This window comes from Zootoca vivipara, chromosome 1, assembly GCF_965207765.1.
Source record: "Zootoca vivipara chromosome 1, rZooViv2.hap1.1, whole genome shotgun sequence".
NCBI lineage: Eukaryota > Metazoa > Chordata > Lepidosauria > Squamata > Lacertidae > Zootoca > Zootoca vivipara.
The window spans coordinates 112,292,696-112,310,577 of NC_142582.1; the positions used below are offsets into that span (position 1 = coordinate 112,292,696).

General features: G+C 43.3%; 1 protein-coding gene and 1 long non-coding RNA gene across 7 annotated transcripts in view; both read right to left on the bottom strand.

Moving 5' to 3' along the window:
• Positions 1–507: 507 nt before the first annotated feature.
• On the bottom strand, positions 508–8,117 carry LOC148687710 (uncharacterized). Of its 2 annotated transcripts, XR_015946565.1 has the most exons (3): positions 6,101–8,117; positions 3,605–3,719; positions 508–1,632 (listed from the first exon to the last, which is right to left on the bottom strand). It is a non-coding gene; the product is annotated as an uncharacterized LOC148687710 (long non-coding RNA). The 2 variants fall into 2 exon arrangements; XR_015946566.1 differs by lacking the exon at positions 3,605–3,719.
• A 7,099-nt stretch (positions 8,118–15,216) lies between these two features.
• The window catches only part of EFCAB11 (EF-hand calcium binding domain 11), a 54,965-nt gene continuing 52,299 nt past the window's right edge, over positions 15,217–17,882 (bottom strand). For all 5 annotated transcript variants that reach the window (XM_088655160.1, XM_088655157.1, XM_088655141.1 and 2 more), the window contains one exon: positions 15,217–15,540. In XM_088655160.1, coding sequence (XP_088511286.1) covers positions 15,441–15,540 — 100 coding nt within the window. In that variant the 3' untranslated portion in view covers positions 15,217–15,440. The remainder of the gene's footprint in view (positions 15,541–17,882) is intronic.

Below are 17,882 nucleotides of genomic sequence, written 5' to 3' on the forward strand. Positions count from 1 at the left end.
ATAGTAAGAGAACCCACACAAGTGACGCTGACACAAAACCCCCACACATACAGTGGTGCCTTGCTTAACGAATGCCCTGCTTAATGAAATTTCCGCTTAACGAAAGGATTTTTCGAGCGGAGGTTGCCTCGCTAGACGAATTCATTTTATGAAAAATTCGTCTAGCGAATTGCGGTTTCCCATAGGAATGCATTGAAATTCAATTAATGCGTTCCTATGGGCAAATAAAAAAAAACAATTCAATGCATTCCTATGGGATTTGCTAGACGAATTTTTCGTTATAAGAAAAGACCCGTGGAACGAATTAAATTCGTCTAGTGAGGCACCACAGTACACTAAGTAGAAGAATAGAGGCATTGCCACCTGACCCCACCCCACTCAACATTTCCCCTCCCCCCTTTCACCCCCTTTTCATCCTAACCTAACATTGTATGTAACCCTAATGTCTCACAACAAATGAAACTGATCTGTAGAAAATGCAACTTGAAAAAGGAGCCAATGAGCATATTTTTGTAAACTAAGAAATCTTTTAATAAAAATATAAAATAGAAGCTAAATGCCCACCTGTGATGGTGTGTCAGGGAGGAAAGGCAGGGCAGGAGGGAGGCCTTGCAAATGCCTTGGGATTGCTCTGCCCACAGAGATATATCTTTCGCCTTCTCCTAGATAAATATGCTTTGAGTAGAGACTAGTGAGTCATCCAGTGACATGGACAGAGGACATTCATTTTTTTATGTACAAGTGTTTGTGTGAAAGAGTTTGATTGGCACAGCAATACTGTGTGTACCCTGTAAGATAGCTAGCAATAAGGTATCTCGCCCACATCCAACTAGCAGAAAAAGTGGAGCTGATCAAGCAAAATAACCATGTGGCACTTCAGACAGTCCATTCTCAAGAAACTGAAAGGAACCTTCTCCTCACCAGGGTCCCATGTCCTGTGCCAAGAAGCGATACTCTCATCTTCTTGCCAACTCCCTTCGTGGTTGCCTGCAGAGCACCTGAGATCAGACAATGGATGTTTGTACACAATACACATTTCAAACATTCTCCCCTCAAAGAATCCTGGGAATTGTTGTTTACACATTGCCATAATTCTTAGCACCCTTCACAAACTACCGTTCCCACAACTCTTTGTATAGTGTGTACACAGCCCATATTGTGGCAGGAAAGGCTGTGACCCGGCTAATGCTCAAGGCCGATTCACAGGATCATGCGCCGGTTTTCTTACGCAGGTGTGATATCTGCACTTCAATGAAGCATCTCTTTACGAGTGTGACTGGTGGCCCTTGCAACAATGGCTGCTTCGCTCCCATTGATGTCCCTCAATTAGCTACCGCTTTGAAGAGGGAGACTTGGGGAGCAAACACTTAAGGACGGTTCCCTTTGATGCAAGTGCGATGCCAACCAAGCTCTAAAGGAAACCCTTTAACTTGAGGAAGAAAGAAGGTCTGATTCAGGAGCTCCAGCACCTAGCGGGTTATTGTTGCGCTTTGTTGGGTTTCAAACAAAACTTGGCTGGGTATATTCAGATCATTAAAAGACGCTTCTCTGGAGCACAAATTCTAAGATCCTTGGCAGCCACAATCAGCCTGTCATCACCAGGTCTCTTTGTTTTGTTTTTCTTTAGTCTCTCTGCACAGGAAAGAGGAGGGAGAGAGAGAAGAGAGAGATTCAGATTGCCTCTGCAGGAGAAATTGTGTTGCCAGGATGCCAAGAAGGAACAGATGCAGCTCACCTAGCTTCAGCACCCACCCCCCTTCTGCAGAGAGAACAGACTGTAGCAACCCAAATAAACACCTACGTGAATCAGGCTTCTGGGGGATTGAAGACTGCCGTTTGAGCATACTTAATAACTAGGTTGGCTTTTACAGTTCTGTGCCACACATCTATGAAAGAGGCACTATTAATTTTGTTTAAAAATATCTGTTGAAACTTGCTTCCCCTGACATAAATGAAAAGAAGCCCTTCCCTTTTTTCTTTCTCCTTTTCTTTTTATATTAAAAAAACCCCTGAACACATTGCAAATGGTTTCACAGAGACGCTAAGGGGTTCTGCACACTCCCAGGGTGAGGAGGGTTCTGTTTGAAGGGCTGTCAAAGGACATATCCTCTGCTGGGAAGGGCAGTTTGTCGGGGAAACACAAGAAGGGAGAGCAGCAGAAGCCTTGAAGATGCCCACCAACAGATTGCACCTGAATAGCAAGGCTGAGCAGGCACATAAGTCAGCTGCTCACAGTCTTCCCCCACTATGGTGAGATGCACTGTATTGCCACTGAAATTAAAGCAATGATCTCTAAACTTGCATCAATACTTAAAAAAAAAAACTCCAACAACAACATATAGGCAAATGTTATTCAAATCTTGCTCCCTTAGTGGTCCATTTCCTCTTTTTTGGGTGATGTGTAAGTGACCACCCTACCAGGTAAATTTGTATCGTAACAACCTACCCAAATTATGGGTATGTTATGAAGCTTTCCTTTCTGATAAGGTTAAGAACATTGGGAGATCATAGGAACCATCAGGCCGGTGGCCAAACTAGATACCTGTGGGAAGCCTGCAAGCTGGTGGGTTAGCTGTTGTCACCAAGGCCTGGGTGACTGGGGGTCCTTCTAGATGATAGCTATAGGAGGAGTTACACTAGTCTCAGTACGTTAGCTTCATTAATCTAGGCATTTAAAGTGTGTTCATGGAGGTGAATTTACCCCTTTCCTTTGCTCTTTCTCCAGTTGATAAGGGTTTCTGGCTAACATCTTCCTACTGGGACACCAGCAGCAATGCTGAGAGTAGAAGTGTGTCTCCCTTCTCCCAGGGGAATGTAAAGCAATTTTGTCATATTGTGCCGGATGCCCAAGAGTTCACTACTAAAAGACAATGCTTGAAAGAATGGCTAGGGCAATACAGCTTTACAGAAGTGGTGTTGGTGGTGTGTGTGAATATAGCCTGCTACAGTACCTACTTCTGGCAATGTGCTTCAGGGGTGCAGGAGGAGGGGGGGGGATGGCCACCTGACATGAATGCTTTAGTTGAGATTCCTGCACAACTACTACACAAAAAGTTCACCTAATACTGAGGTAAAGTAGCTTCTAGTGCAGGCATAGGCAAACTCGCCGCCCCCCCCCCCAGGTTTTTGAGACTACAATTCCCATCATCCCTGACCACTGGTCCTGTTAGCTAGGGATGATGGGAGTTGTAGTCCCAAAACATCTGGAGGGCTGAGTTTGCCTATGCCTGTTCTAGTGTACAACAACCACAAGTCCCCAACTTAGCCTTTTCCAGACTATCACTGACTGACTGGGTGCTTCCTCGTTCCCTAACCTGTGCTACCTGTATATTATAAACCAGCCTTCCCCAACCCAGTACTTCCAAAATGCTGTTGAACTACAGCATTTGTGAGCCCCAGCCAGCTCACAGATGATGGCCAACATTTCTGGAGGGCACCAGTTTGGGAAAGGCTGTTGTAAACAAACAGATTTTACAAAAACCTTGCCCTTCAACACTCAAGAGGACCAGACTGCGTATAAAACAGCCCTGGAAGTTTTGACTACTCCGTAGGGAATGTGGAGCAATATGTTACGGAGAAAGACTGGGCAGGAGTTTTAACTCACTTGGAGGTGGCTGAAGAGGATGAAACAAAAGCGATCCCCCTCAAGGCATGTTGCTCCTGTTGATATAATGTCAGCTGAATCTCCTATTCTTTCCTGAACACACCATCGGGAGACCCTGTGTTTATTGTTCAGATGAAAAGGGAAGGGAAGCTTGCATCTTGTGGTACCATCTGTGATTGTCATATTTCAGCCAAAACAATTCTCCTCAATAGAACCCAGCAGTGACACTCGCTCATGTTTTGGCAAGTAGAAAAGGAAGGATCTGTAACTCTACCATAATGGAGGAGCTTGTCATAAAGTCAGAGTGTTAGTAGGTTGTTATACCGCTGATTGTGAAAACACAGAACTTTACCAATTTTGATGTGCTAAACATTGCAAGCCTCTCATAATGTATTGCACACCCCTTGATATATACTTTTTTTTTTCAAGAAAAGGGAGTAAAATAAATATCCCAATCACATTCCCCCTAGTCTAGGATGGCCAGGTAAAAATACTGACAGGAATCAGGAAGCTGCCTTATACTGTGTCACAACATTTGCTCATCTAGCTCAGAATGGTCTACACCAGGCATGTCCAACAGGTAGATCGTGATCTACCGGTAGATCACTGGACGTCTGCGGTAGATCACTGGTAGATCATTGGCTCCCTCCAAAGAAGCTGAACAACTGTGGGTTCCCTAAAAAAACAAACTCAACAACTTTGACCCGAACTCCCTCAAAATGGACCTTCTTCCTTCCTAAAAGAGCTCAACAACTTTGACCTGAACCCCCCAAAAGGGGGTAGATCACTGCCAGTTTTTAACTCTGTGAGTAGATCGCAGTCTCTTGGGAGTTGGCCACCCCTGGTCTACACTGACCGGAAGTGGCCATCCAGCATTTCAGGTAAAGCTCTTTCCCAGACCTGCTTGGAGATGTTGAGGACTGAGCCTGGGACTTTCTGCATGCAAGGCAGATTCTCTGCCAATGAGCTACAACCATACAGTGCTCCTGCACCTTTAATAGAGGGAATTTCAGCAGGCGTAGCTTGCCTGATGACTTACACTTGGTGAAATTTCTGCAGAGGTTCCCTACCCTGACCACGAAAAACTGTGTCAAACTGGACGATCACGAGCATAGCTGGCAGCAATATCCAGGAACAAGGCAGCTGGAAAAAGTGCTGCTGTGGTCAGAGCTCAGCGTAACTTGACCAAGGGTGCAAGCGCACCAGACCTTTAAAGCACATTCCCACCCAGTACTGGGAACTATAGTTTGTTGAGGGCCCTGTCAGCTGTAGTTCCCAGAATGGCAGGTGGGACGGAAATGTGCTTTAAAGGCCTGATGTGTACACAGCCCAAGTGGAGGGGGAGGGTTGCATACATGCCTTCTGTTCTTAGGGCTGCCATATGCCCTCTTTTTCATGGGTACGTAAAATGAGTCATCATAGCGATCCATGGTCAAAAGTGGAAGTCCTCCTTTTTGCTCTTCAAAATATGGCAACCTTAAGACTGTACACGCAACCTTGCACATAGATAAAAGGTGGTTTTTAAAAATTGTATATCTTGTACGCTGCTTTGGATGCCTTCAAAGCAAGGAAGATGGGATACAAGTGTTCTAAAGTAGCTAACTAAATAAGGAGGTCAGTTGGAAGAGGTTCTTGTGCCCTCTGGCAGCCTTCTCCAACTTGGTGCCCTCCAGATGTTTTGCTCTACAAATCCAATCACACCCACCGAGAACGGCTATACTGGCCAAAGCCAAAGAGAGTTATACTCCACATCAAAGCTGTGTCAGAGAGGGGAGGGTCAAGCCCATTTGTTTGTACCAGGTCTTTGTCACTGACTTTTCAGTGATAATTTTTCTATAGAAATACTTTTCGGTTCCCTCCTAAAGAACGAGGCTTGGCCCCAATAGTTTTGATTCAACAATATCCGCATTTTCCTTTTCTTACTTAAGCAATGCTCTGTGCGCTTTTCAAAACGTCATCTATAGGCAGCCCTTTCCTGCAGATTAAAACGCGCTGAGTGATATTCTGCCTTCCCGCAATGGCTCCGAAGAACAGAGCAAAGCGGCGGAGGCAAAGAGGCGAAGTGACATGCACTTGACTGTGCGAGCCGCTGTTTTCAACATGTGCCAATAAAACGCTGCAGGAGCACAGGTAGCAGGTGCGCATGAAAGCTGGTCAAAAGTATACAAAAGATCTCTTGCAAACGACAAGCTGGAAAGGGCTTTGTTAGAGATTGTTTGCAACTCTAACAGATACTGCCTGTCAGACATCTTCGACCAGTCTGGCCTCACTGTGTGTATTTGGAGGGTACACATATAATAGCAGGGTACGTGGGACCTTCTGTTTGTAATGTGAATTAGCAAATGTTAAAGAGAATGCTGGACTTGGGCCAAATCCTTGCACAGCCAAGAGGTTCACTGGGTGGTCTTGGGCAAATCACTCACTTTCTTTCTCTGCCTGATTTGCTCATTTGCTGGTTGTTAGGAGGACCAAACTAAATATCCCAATATGTGTTACCTTAGCTCGCTAGAGCAGGGTAGGATACAAATATTCTTCTTCTTCTTCTTCTTCTTCTTCTTCTTCTTCTTCTTCTTCTTCTTCTTCTTCTTCTTCTTCTTCTTCTTCTTCTTCTTCCGTTTCACTCTGAGAACATTTGTTCTTTACTGTTCTTTACTGTTCCAGAAGGCAAAGCAAAGTTTAAATGAGCATAAAGCCATAGCATGCACTTACTAGTAATAATATAATAATAATTTATTATTTATACCCCGCCTATCTGACTGGGTTTCCCCAGCCACTCTGGGCGGCTCCCAACAGAATATTAAAAACATGATAAAAGCGCTATTACAGTAGTACCTCGGGTTACGAACGCGATCCGTTCCGGGTCGCAGTTTGTAACCCGAAAAGGTCGCAAACCGAGCGCCACTTCTGCGCATGCGCAAAGCGCGGTTTTTTCGATTTGCGCATGCGCAAAGCGCACACGCCGAAAACACTTCCGGGGGTGCGGAGTTCGTAACCCGAACTGTTCGCAACCCGAGCGGTTCGTAAACTGAGGTACGACTGTATACCAATAATAACAGTAAAATCTTGGGAGTTGTAGTTTGTTAATGGTACTGAGAGTTGTTAGGAGACCCCAATGCCCTCCCAGAGCTACAATTCCCAGAGTGGTTTAATAATCAATCCTGCTTCCCTGGAAACCGTAGCTCAGGGTGAGAAATAGGAGTCTCTTAACTACTCCCAGGACCCTTAGTAAACTACAGCTCCCAGAATTCTTGGGTGGGAGGGGGGAGAGCCACGAGTGGCATAAATGTGCTTAAAATTTCCATTGAATGTGTGGGCCCTAGTTACAGGAGGGTAGATTTCAGCAGAACATTAGAATACATTTCTTTATGGTAAGAGCACTTGGGCAATGAAGCCAATTACCCAGGGAGGTGGTGGGCTCTCCCTCACTGGTGGTCTTCAAGCAGACCTTGCAGCCATCTATTAGGGAGGTTCTAGCTCTGCCTTTAATGCATCAAGCAGGGATTTGGACTAGAAGGGTCACCAAGACCCTTCTGACTCTGTGATTCCATGGACAGAGATCAGATAGCAAACTGAGTGTTCTCCTTCCTTCAGAACCCTGCCCCTGTACTTTCCCCAAGAGCAATTAATTAAGCATGGTCCTAAACATGTTTACTGAGTTCAAAGAAATTGCACTCCTGACCACAGTGCACCCTAAATATAGGACCACTGCACAGATGTAGTTAAACATGACATAACTCCCCTGCCCAATGCATGTGACTCAGTCTACAAATTAAGGTGGCAACTTGCACATCGCAAAAGTGAGGACTCAGATTTGCAAACATCTATGATTTAAATAGAAATATAATACATCTCGCCATAGTAGGGAAAACTATGGCCAATAGACCTAGGTACTGGTTCAGTCTGCTCCTAGGAGATAACTGGTGGTGGCCTGTACTGCTGATGGGTCTTGCGTAAGAACAATGTCAAACAAAAATTGATGATCTCTTTCTACCGGTCCACAATAGAAAGTGTCCTTTCATACTGTATTACAGTGTGGTACGCTGGTTTGACAGCCACGGACAGGAGGGTGGTGAATACAGCACACAATATCATGGACTGTCCCCTGAGTTTGCTAGATGACATCGCAGGAGACTGCTGCCTCAGGAGAGCGAGGAAAATTCTCAGGGACGACTCACACCCTGGCCAGCACCTCTTTAATCTCCTACCTTCAGGCAGGAGATACAGAAGTATAGTCAGCCGCACCAACAGGTTAAAGAACAGTTTTTATCCGTGGGCTGTTGGGCTGCTGAATGGGAAAACAATAGTGGTGCAATTGACTTCTGACAAGCACACAGAGTGTGAACAAGACTGAGTGTATGGGGGTGGGGGGCTCATTTAATTTCACTGCACAATAAGGTTTATTTATTTATTTAACTGGTCTTCAGAGGCATTCTGCCTTTACGCTGGAGGTACAGTAGAGTGGCTAGTAGCTACTGAAACCCCAATGCTGTTTTTCTAGAAAATGAGATCCCGGAACTCACCATGAACACCTCTCTTGTTCTCTTAGGATGGCAATGGTGCCCACCTGAGAGGTGCCGGGACTGAGTTCTGGCGAGTTCCAGCTCCATGGAAACAAATGAGGAAAACAAATGGGGGATACATATTTCTGTTCTTGATATACGTTGGGAAGCAGCTGTTCTTTAAAGTTAAGTTGACCTAACATGAGGAAGCGACGTCAGTTTGGATACCCTGCCCTTTCCTAAGAATCAGAAGCAGTTTCTAAAGCAATTGTGAAAGGCAAGCTGTCATAATGTCAAACTGCAGCCCCACCTAACTTTCTCAGCTTCCGTTACTGTTAGGTTTGGAATGCATGGACTTAAAGGATTAATGCATTTCCCTTCCATAATTTATGGGATGGGAAACTGAACCATCAAGGCTCTCCACTATTGTTCCTGAGAAATTCTGAAGTTGAGAATGCGTTCAATGGGCAGATAGCAAAAAAGAAATAATTGAATTGAACAAGAAGAATTGCATGTCTAAGTATCCCAACAAATGCATACACTGAGAAGAGGGAATATTTTTTTCTCCTCTTCCTTGCCCGCTCTCCAGCAGCTGCTATGAGCTACCCAAGGGAGGAGGCTGGCGGCGGCGATGGAAAGGCAACGAGATGCTCCCTCTCAGTTGCCACTGCCGCCACTGCAGCTCAGGGCAAGTGCCAGCTCATCCTTCTGCCTGAGCTTGGTGGTATTGGCACTGGCGGGGGAAATAGGGACATTCTGGGATCAAATCAGAAGCTGGGATGGCTTTGTAATTCTGGGAGTGTCCCTGGAAAAGATGGATACTTGGAGGTTACGCACTTGTACAACGCAGCAGGAAGGAGGATGGAGACAAAAGTAGACTTAGTTGGTTCTGCCCGTGACTGGCTCTTGTTCCACCTACTGTTGGCCTCTGGCTTTTGGTCTGACCCAGCAGGTCTCCTTTGTTCTTACTGGCCAATGCTGATTGGGGTTGGAGTCCAATATTATCTGGGGGGCATCGTGTTGGCCATCGCTGCTGGCAGTAACCTTTCCTAATGGGATCACAGCTGACAGGCAGCAGAGCAGGACAGACTAATATACAGTGTCACATATGTGCACCTGTTGTAGAAATGCATTTCTATAGCAGTGTGTGAGCGACAGCCTCATATATCAACACTGTATATTGGAAATTAGGGGGCAGGATTGTAGGTCAAAGGATATGTCCCAAAACTCTTTTAAGAAATTACATGCTGAAGTTTGTTTAGCTCAACCCTAAGACAGTTACAAGACTCTTTGTGACCTAGGATGTTCTGGCTGAAAATTAAGTCCTAAATGAATTTTTGTGGACTTACCGGTAGCTCTTTCCCCCCCTTCCCTCCTTTACTTTTCTCTTTTCTTTTTTCTTTTCTTTTGAGATACGGCATCTCAAAAGGTCCTCAGCAGCGTTTGAGTCCATTGAGAAATCCAAGAATAACACTTGGTTCTATTTTTTCCATGCTAATCGACCGATTTCATGGCATATCTCTAAACCCAAATCTCCAAAGAATCAATTCAAATTAGCATTATGATTATCCCCCCAAGAATCTGCTTCATTATGATACCGAACTGGAGCATGCAACTTGGTAAGCACATCATGCAAGTTAACGGATCCAAACTAAAACCTCTTTTAATCAGAAGACAAATAAAGCTCCGGTGCCGTTTTGCAAATGACAGCTCTAAAAATACTTTGTCCTTGCCAGAAGATTAACAATGGGCAAGTCACATTTTGTGTAGCAGGATATCTAAAGACTGGTGGTCCTATTGCCAAAGAGAATGAAGGAATTACAGGAGGCAGAAAACCTGGCTTTTAAAAGTTTAGCAGGGGATTTAAACATTTCTAATAATAGATAGGGGAGGGATCTATTATTGCTCCTCCCCCTTCTGAATATTCTATCACCATCATTTAAAAGACAGAATTAGCTGCATGTGAAGGTGATATTTTGGAGGGGTCCCTACACTCATTCTTTCACAACTGAGATGAATAAATGTATTGCATATATTATGATGTGTTTTTAGGATGCAATCCTATACTTAAGGTAACCAGGTGAGAGGCTATATTTGGAAGAAGCTTCACTGCCTCAATATACTAGTGGAACCAGATATGCCACTTATCCTTATGGGGGATTAAATAACAGGAGAAAGGAAGGAAAGTGGCAGCGGGGGTAAACAAGGGAAAGGATATATAATTATTTCAGTAATATAGTGCAAACCTATTCTGATGCTGCAAGCCCTGTTGAGTTCCGTAAGTCTTGGTGAGTATGCATAGAATTTCTACCTGAGGGCATGGTGACCAGAGGGTTGTACCAAAGGCTAGGAAGAACACGGTGCTTCTGAGCATGTCCAGAGTACCTTTACATCACCAAGTAAACACAGTCTCCTCTACATGCGGCATTGGTAGAGATGCTAGCACAAAGCCTAAGCTTTCAGGCTGGCTTCAATCCTAAGCCTTTGCTTCTTATAAATGAGTTGCTGGCTTCCTGAATTCTATCAGAGGCAATTCACACGCATTTTGTGAGAGACAGTGTGGAAGAAGTGGTGAGACAGCTGTGCACGAGTCAAGGTGATTTGTGTTCAAATCCCTCCTCGGTAACAAAATTGTCTGGGAAGCCTTGAGTGGTATACAAATGCAACTATATATATATATATAGAGAGAGAGAGAGAGAGAGAGAGAGAGAGAGAGTGTTGTTGTTTAGTCGTTTAGTTGTGTCCGACTCTTCATGACCCCATGGACCATAGCACGCCAGGCACTCCCGTCTTCCACTGCCTCCCGCAGTTTGGTCAAATTCATGTTCGTAGCTTCAAGAACACTGTCCAACCATCTCATCCTCTGTCGTCCCCTTCTCCTAGTGCCCTCAATCTTTCCCAACATCAGGGTCTTTTCCAGGGAGTCTTCTCTTCCCATGAGGTGGCCAGAGTATTGGAGCCTCAGCTTCAGGATCTGTCCTTCCAGTGAGCACTCAGGGCTGATTTCCTTAAGAATGGATAGGTTTGATCTTCTTGCAGTCCATGGGACTCTCAAGAGTCTCCTCCATCACCATAATTCAAAAGCATCAATTCTTCGGCGATCAGCCTTCTTTATGGTCCAGCTCTCACTTCCACACATCACTACTGGGAAAACCATAGCTTTAACTATACGGACCTTTGTGGGCAAGGTGATGTCTCTGCTTTTTTAAGATGCTGTCTAGGTTTGTCATAGCTTTTCTCCCAAGAAGCAGGCGTCTTTTAATTTTGTGACTGCTGTCACCATCTGCAGTGATCAAGGAGCCCAAGAAAGTACAATCTATATATAATGTTCGGACAGTTAGTTAACATTAATGAGACATATAGTTTTAATATACAATTTTGTCTCCTTGCACAGACTATTCTCCCGCCTCTCTTAAATATTTTTTATTACATTTTTATCAATAAGAAGAACAAACACCACTTTTCCTAAATAATAGCTGTAAAACACCAAAATTGGAATTTCCATAACATACACAGTTACTGATTTGGGTTTAGCCAACATAACATACAAAATCTATTCTGTTGCATATTCCACGGAGAGGTACTTTATTTTTCTGACTGCAAAAGACAATTCTCCTAGGCACTAGAAGGCTGAATACTCTGATTAGTGTACCTTTTTTATTTCTGCATGGACATTCACCTTGCTTCATGTCCAGAAAGGTAAAGGGGACCCCTTAGCAAAATCTAACTAGGAATGCATCCCCTGTGGTACAAAACTTAACATCCGATCCTCTGCAAAGAATGCTTTTAAAATGTTATCACTCGGGCCACCTTAATACTCATTTAATTATTCATTTTGTTTATTTACAGTGGAGCTATTACACATAATATGGTGCAAATCCCCAGCAGCCTCAAACACCAGATGCTAGTTTTCTATCTGCGATCCCACAAGGCAAACCAAAGCATCATCAGGAGGATTTTAAAAATAAGCCCAATTACATTTGTGCTAGCATGTTAATTTGCCTAAAATAAAACTCAGCAAATAAGCAATGTGTTTCTAGCTACTGCCATTTCCATTTTGGAGGGGGGGAATACATGTAGGGAACATAGGAAGCTGCCGTTCACCAAGTCGGACCATTCGTGCATCAAGCTCAGTATTGTCTACACTTGACTGGTAGCCACTGGCCAGAGTTTCCAGCGGGATTCTCTCCCAGCCCTACCTGGAAATGGCAGGGATTGAACCTGGGGATTTCTACCAGCTATCAAACAAATTAATTTCAGGGGCCCATATTCTGTTTAGTCCTACAATCAATCTCTGAGTTAGGTTACTACTAATACCACTGTAGACAGATCACTGAGGCCAACAACAACAACAACAACAACAACAACACTATTCAGATAGACAGCAACTCTTCTTGCACTTGAGGGCCAGCCTAACCACAGAAGAGAGTTGAAAAGAAGCTAGCTTTCAAATGTCTGGATTTGGTGTTTGCTTTTCTGATGGGTCTGCTGTTCTTGTGGGGCTGAAGGATGATGCAAAGAAACTTTTTCCTCAGTTTTTTATCTGTAATATTTCTCGTTATGTGTACTGAGACCTTTCCATGTGCTGAAAAGTAAAAAATAATAATAGTAGTGGTAGCTGTAAGTTACAGTTTGAAGACCTCCATCTGAAGCCATACTGTAAGAGAAATAGTATAAACCAAGTCACTCAAGTGAGAGATGGCAGATTGCCATTTCAATGAGAAGTGATGTCATTCAGATCCAGAGATAACAATAATCTTCAGAAATCTGAGTTGCTCTGAAGTGCAACAGTGCAATGTCATAGCAATTCTTGTTTAACTATGGAGGCCTTCTGACAAGTGCTGAATCTTTAATGTCCTCGTTCTTCTTTGGATATCTTCATTTGGTGTCAAACTTCACATCTCATTTATGAGTAAAGAACTGTGAAGTTTTGCTTGAACTGTCTGTCAAGACAATACTACACAGAATACAGTTACAGCAAACAATGTCGTTCTTCTGCCAAACTCTCTCAGCCAAGAGCTGATTTGCTCTCTCCAGCTGCAGGCATGTTTGCTGGTGGGAGCATGTGTGTCCTCTTCACACTTGACACCTCCAAACATGCAACAAAGATGAACCTGGCAACTACCGGTACGATATACAACGGCATGCGGGGGTTGTCCACGTTTGTCTATGGATGATTGGACACAATTTCCCCTCCAATGTTAAAGTAAATGACAAGAGGTGTGACTTTCTTTGATACCATTCCAGAATGTCAGAGAACAAAATACTATCAGAAATTGACAAAGGAACCAGTGAATAATGGAATAGGGTTCTATCTAGCAGGCCATCCTTAAACATTATATTTAGCTGGGCTAAGGCAATACAGTATTGGTGCCGTGCAGATGGTTTGCATTACAAGTCACATCAGCCTCAGCCAACATGGGAGTTGTAGTTCAAAGCATCAGGAGAGTACCCAACTGGGGAAAGCTAACCTAGAGCAGTTTGGTTCATGCAGCTAGCTGTTCCCTTAATTCCAGGAAAGCTATGAAGGTTGCACTGATTTGCTTGTGCAGCAACCCATTCATGGAGCCATTATGCTGCGACCAAGGGCAAGGGTCAAGGGCAAACATACCAGCACCAACAGCTGCTGCCATGCCAGCCCAGCGGATGAGTTTGGGCTTCAAAACAAGGAACTGAAGTTGTGCTGGACTTATGCTATGTATTATTATGGCAGATGATGATAAAAACAAGTGCAATCTTTTGCCTAATGTATGGGTCTGAATGTGGGAAACCCAGGTTTACATCCGCTGTGAAGCTCTAGGAATGTCATTGGATGAGTGAGTCTCTTTAACCCACCACTCAGGTTTATTTGCAAGCCTAGCAGTGCAGCTTTCTCCCAAATGAAATGCAGAGTGTTTGAGGACCGGACATTCGCAAGGAAACCAAAATGCTTGTTTACAAAGCTATTGTACTACCAACCTTACTATATGCTTGTGAAACATGGACCACTTATAAAAGCCATCTCCAACTCCTCGAAAGATTTCATCACAGAAAATTTTTACACATCACTTGGGAAGACAGGCAAACTAATGTCAGTGTACTGGAAGAAGCAAAGATCACCAGTGTCGAACATCAACTTCGTTAGACTGGTCATGTTGTTTGGGTGCCTGATTATCATATTCCAAAGCAACTACTTCCAACTACTCTATTCCGAACTTAAAAACGGAAAAAGGTTCAAAGACTCTCTCAAGGCAAATCTAAAAAAATGTAGTATAACACCGACAACTGGCCTGCGAGCGCTCCAATTGGAGAACAGCCTTTACCAAAGGTGTTGTGGGTTTTGAAGATGCTCGAACTCAGGACGAAAGGGAGAAATGCGCTAAGAGGAAGGCACGCTTGGCAAACCTTCCCCATGATCAACTCTCGCCCAGAACCCTATGTCCCCATTGTGGAAGGATGTGTGGATCCAGATTTGCCTCCACAGTCACTTACAGACTCACTGTTAAAACTGTTCAAGGAATACAATTTTATTCGGCTATGAGTGATGGCCAAAGAAGCAGCAGCAATCTTACACATGTGTATTTGGAAGCAAGGGCTTCTGATTTCATCAGAACTTACTCCCCTGTATGGGTGCACAGGATTGCTACCTAAAAAGCTTGTTGAAATGAAAGGTGGCACACAAAGGGCCTCACAAGTATATTTTTTTGGACAAACCTGCCAAACCCCAGACTACAGATTATGTGCTCGTATTATGTGTTTTTTTCTGTAAACCACTTTGAAAATGCTTGAAAACAGATGTACATTTATGTATAATAATTAAAAATCTGAACAGATAATTCCACAGACCCCCTTCTTGAGTTGCATGTGGTTATTCTATATCAGGGGTGCACAACCTGCGGTCCTCCAGATAGTTCTGGACTAAAAACTCCTATCATCCCTGATCACTGGCTAGGCTGGCTGGAGCTGATGTGAGTTGTAGTCCAGAAACATCTGGAGGGCTGCAGCTTGTGCACCCCTGTTATAGATTCATTCACAGTATAAAAAAACTGCCCCCTTTCACTTCCAAACAAATCAGCCATATCAGTTGGCTTTGCTCATATTAACAATATTCATGAAGAGGAAAATCAGCAAATGTAAAGGAAGCAGAAGTCAAAAAGGAATTTATTGGAAAGACAGAATATATGTTTAAAGACAGAATATATGTTTAAAGACACAATACATTCCATGGAAGGTTCAAAAGGCAGCTTGTTTGTGGCATCATATCTACCTTGATTTGTTTAAAAAAGATTCTGAAGGAAAGTGTTTTGTAGATTTTAGAAAGCCTTGGCTATGGAGTATTTTTTCTTTGGCTGCTTTCATTAGATGAGAGGAAGCGCTGACAAATTATCCTGTCCATAGTTCATTGCCGATTCAAAGTCTTTGAAGCTAATATGGCCATCAGAATCCTGATCAACTTCCCTACAAAAGAAAAACATTGACACTTAGAACTATCACTTAATTCAGAGAATGTATACCTAGAATTCTATTAACACCGTTCTTTCTTATTGTGCATCTCTGGTTATAAATGGTGAAGGCAAAGGCAGCAACATCTGACTATGCCATCCGTTTTGTAGAAAGTTAATATGGCTTCCATAATAAGGAACCTAGAATTATTAAGAGTGCGCTATGCTGTACGCATTTGCCAACATACCTGCTCCTTACTAAACTCTTTAACTGCCAGGGAGCCAGACCAGGGTATAAAACAGGGATGGCAACCTGTGGCCCTATGCTGTTTGGTCTCCACCAGCATGACCAATAATTAGGGAGGAGGGGAGCTGTAGCCCAGCAACTTCTGCAGGGCCACATAACAGCCATTCCTCATATAAAAATGGAAGCAGGGTAGCAATACCGTTCCAATATCCAATCTATTTTGGCATGCTATGATGTCACATGAGAGGAAAAACAAAGTTGCTGTTAGTCTCTTGCTCTTAAGCATATTCCTCAGAGGTACCATCACAGAGCTCATCATAAGGAGCAGCATCCTGGCCTTATAAAAGCCGTCCTCTAGTTCCTTCATCAATTTCCTGTCCATGGACTGTTTAGGTCGGAGATACTGGGCAGGCACATTCCCAAAGGGGACTACTGTGACTAATTGAAAAGAGTATCTTAAATGATCAGATTCCCCAGGATAATACTAAGCAGAATGCTTGTTCTTTACCTGGATAAAAATATGCTAATGAAAAGCTCAGACATTTTATCTAAAAAAAACATTTCAGTACGGCAAGAATGAAATCAAACAAGCTTTCAGAACAGACCCTTTTCTGAATAGTTTTCATATTCCATTGATAACAAGTTTTTAACTTTTGCTGTGGAGCCTGATCAAACCTTTGGCATTTTCTCCAAATATGTGTGACAGAACTGACTGTTAAGTTTCCACAAGCTCACTTAACATGCTTCAACAACTGTTTTGCAGTAAAAAAAAAAAACCCTTGGTCAAAGTATGGTTAAAGCATTCTCACTGAACATTCAACGGACGTCATTTTCAATCCATATTGGAGCACTTGAGTCCAAAAGAAAGGCAAGAATCAATAGGAGGCTGTAATAATGGACTCTTCCATGTGCTTTAGAAGAGTGGTAAATAAAAGACAGTTTCAACTACTTAACACAATAGATAAACAGTTAGCTAATCCATATTAAATGATACTGTGGTTTAAGGTGTAGAGTGGCAATTCAACATCTCCTTAGTGATTGTGAATCAGGTTATTTATACAAAGCAAGGCTGGGCTCCTTTTTTCTGTTGAGAGCTGTATTCCCTCTATAATGTATTGAGGGCCACATGAAGGTAGTGGAAGGATTGAGGACAATTGGAGCCAGAGACAAAAGTGGCCTGGGTTAACCAGTCCAGAATAAAGAGGGCCTTGCTTCAATCTTCAGCATGATTAGAATTCCCAGTTCTCTGCAGATCTACTTAGAATTAAGCCCCCTGGAGTCATGCTCAGAGGATTTTATTTTATTTGGTACCACATACCAATAAAGCTACTATTCTAGAATGCAAATGAAAGCAATTTCTTTCTGACTTTAGTGTGCTATACACTATAACAGATTCAATAATATTCAGTTTGATTATACAGTGTGATTAAAACAGGGAGGAGACATGGATGGCACAGGGATGGCATGCAAGGAATGCATTTATGCAGTATCTAATACTAATACAAATAATTTATTTCATGTTCCTTACCCATCTGACAGGGCTGTCCCAGCCACTCTGGGTACTTTCCAATAGAATATAAAATAACACAACCAAACATCAAACATTAAAAGCTTCCTGAAAGAGGGCTGCCTTCAGATGTTTGCAAAAAGTAATGTAATTGTTTATCTCTTTAGACATCTGATGGGAAGGCATTCCACAGGGAGGGCACAACTACCAAGAAGGCCTTCTGCCTGGTTCCCTGTAACTTCACTACTCACAATAAGGGAACTGCCAAAGGCCCTTGGAGCTGGACCTCCAAGTCTGGGCTGAACAATGGGGGTGGAGATGCTCCTGGTATATGCACCTTCAATTGATGGTTGTGTCTGCATTGACTGCACATTTACATCAGCTCCAAACTTGATGCACACAGAAATAGTGTCAGTTTACAACTGCATGGTCCAGGTTATTTCATGTGAGGAGAAGCAATCTTTGAGGTATTGGTGTCCTGAGCTGTACAGATATGGTGCAAGTCAGCATGCGCCATTTTAAAATTCCAAAACAGGGAGACCGTAACTCGTACGACAGAACATACAGCATATATCTCCAGCTCCTTGTCACACAGACTTAGAAA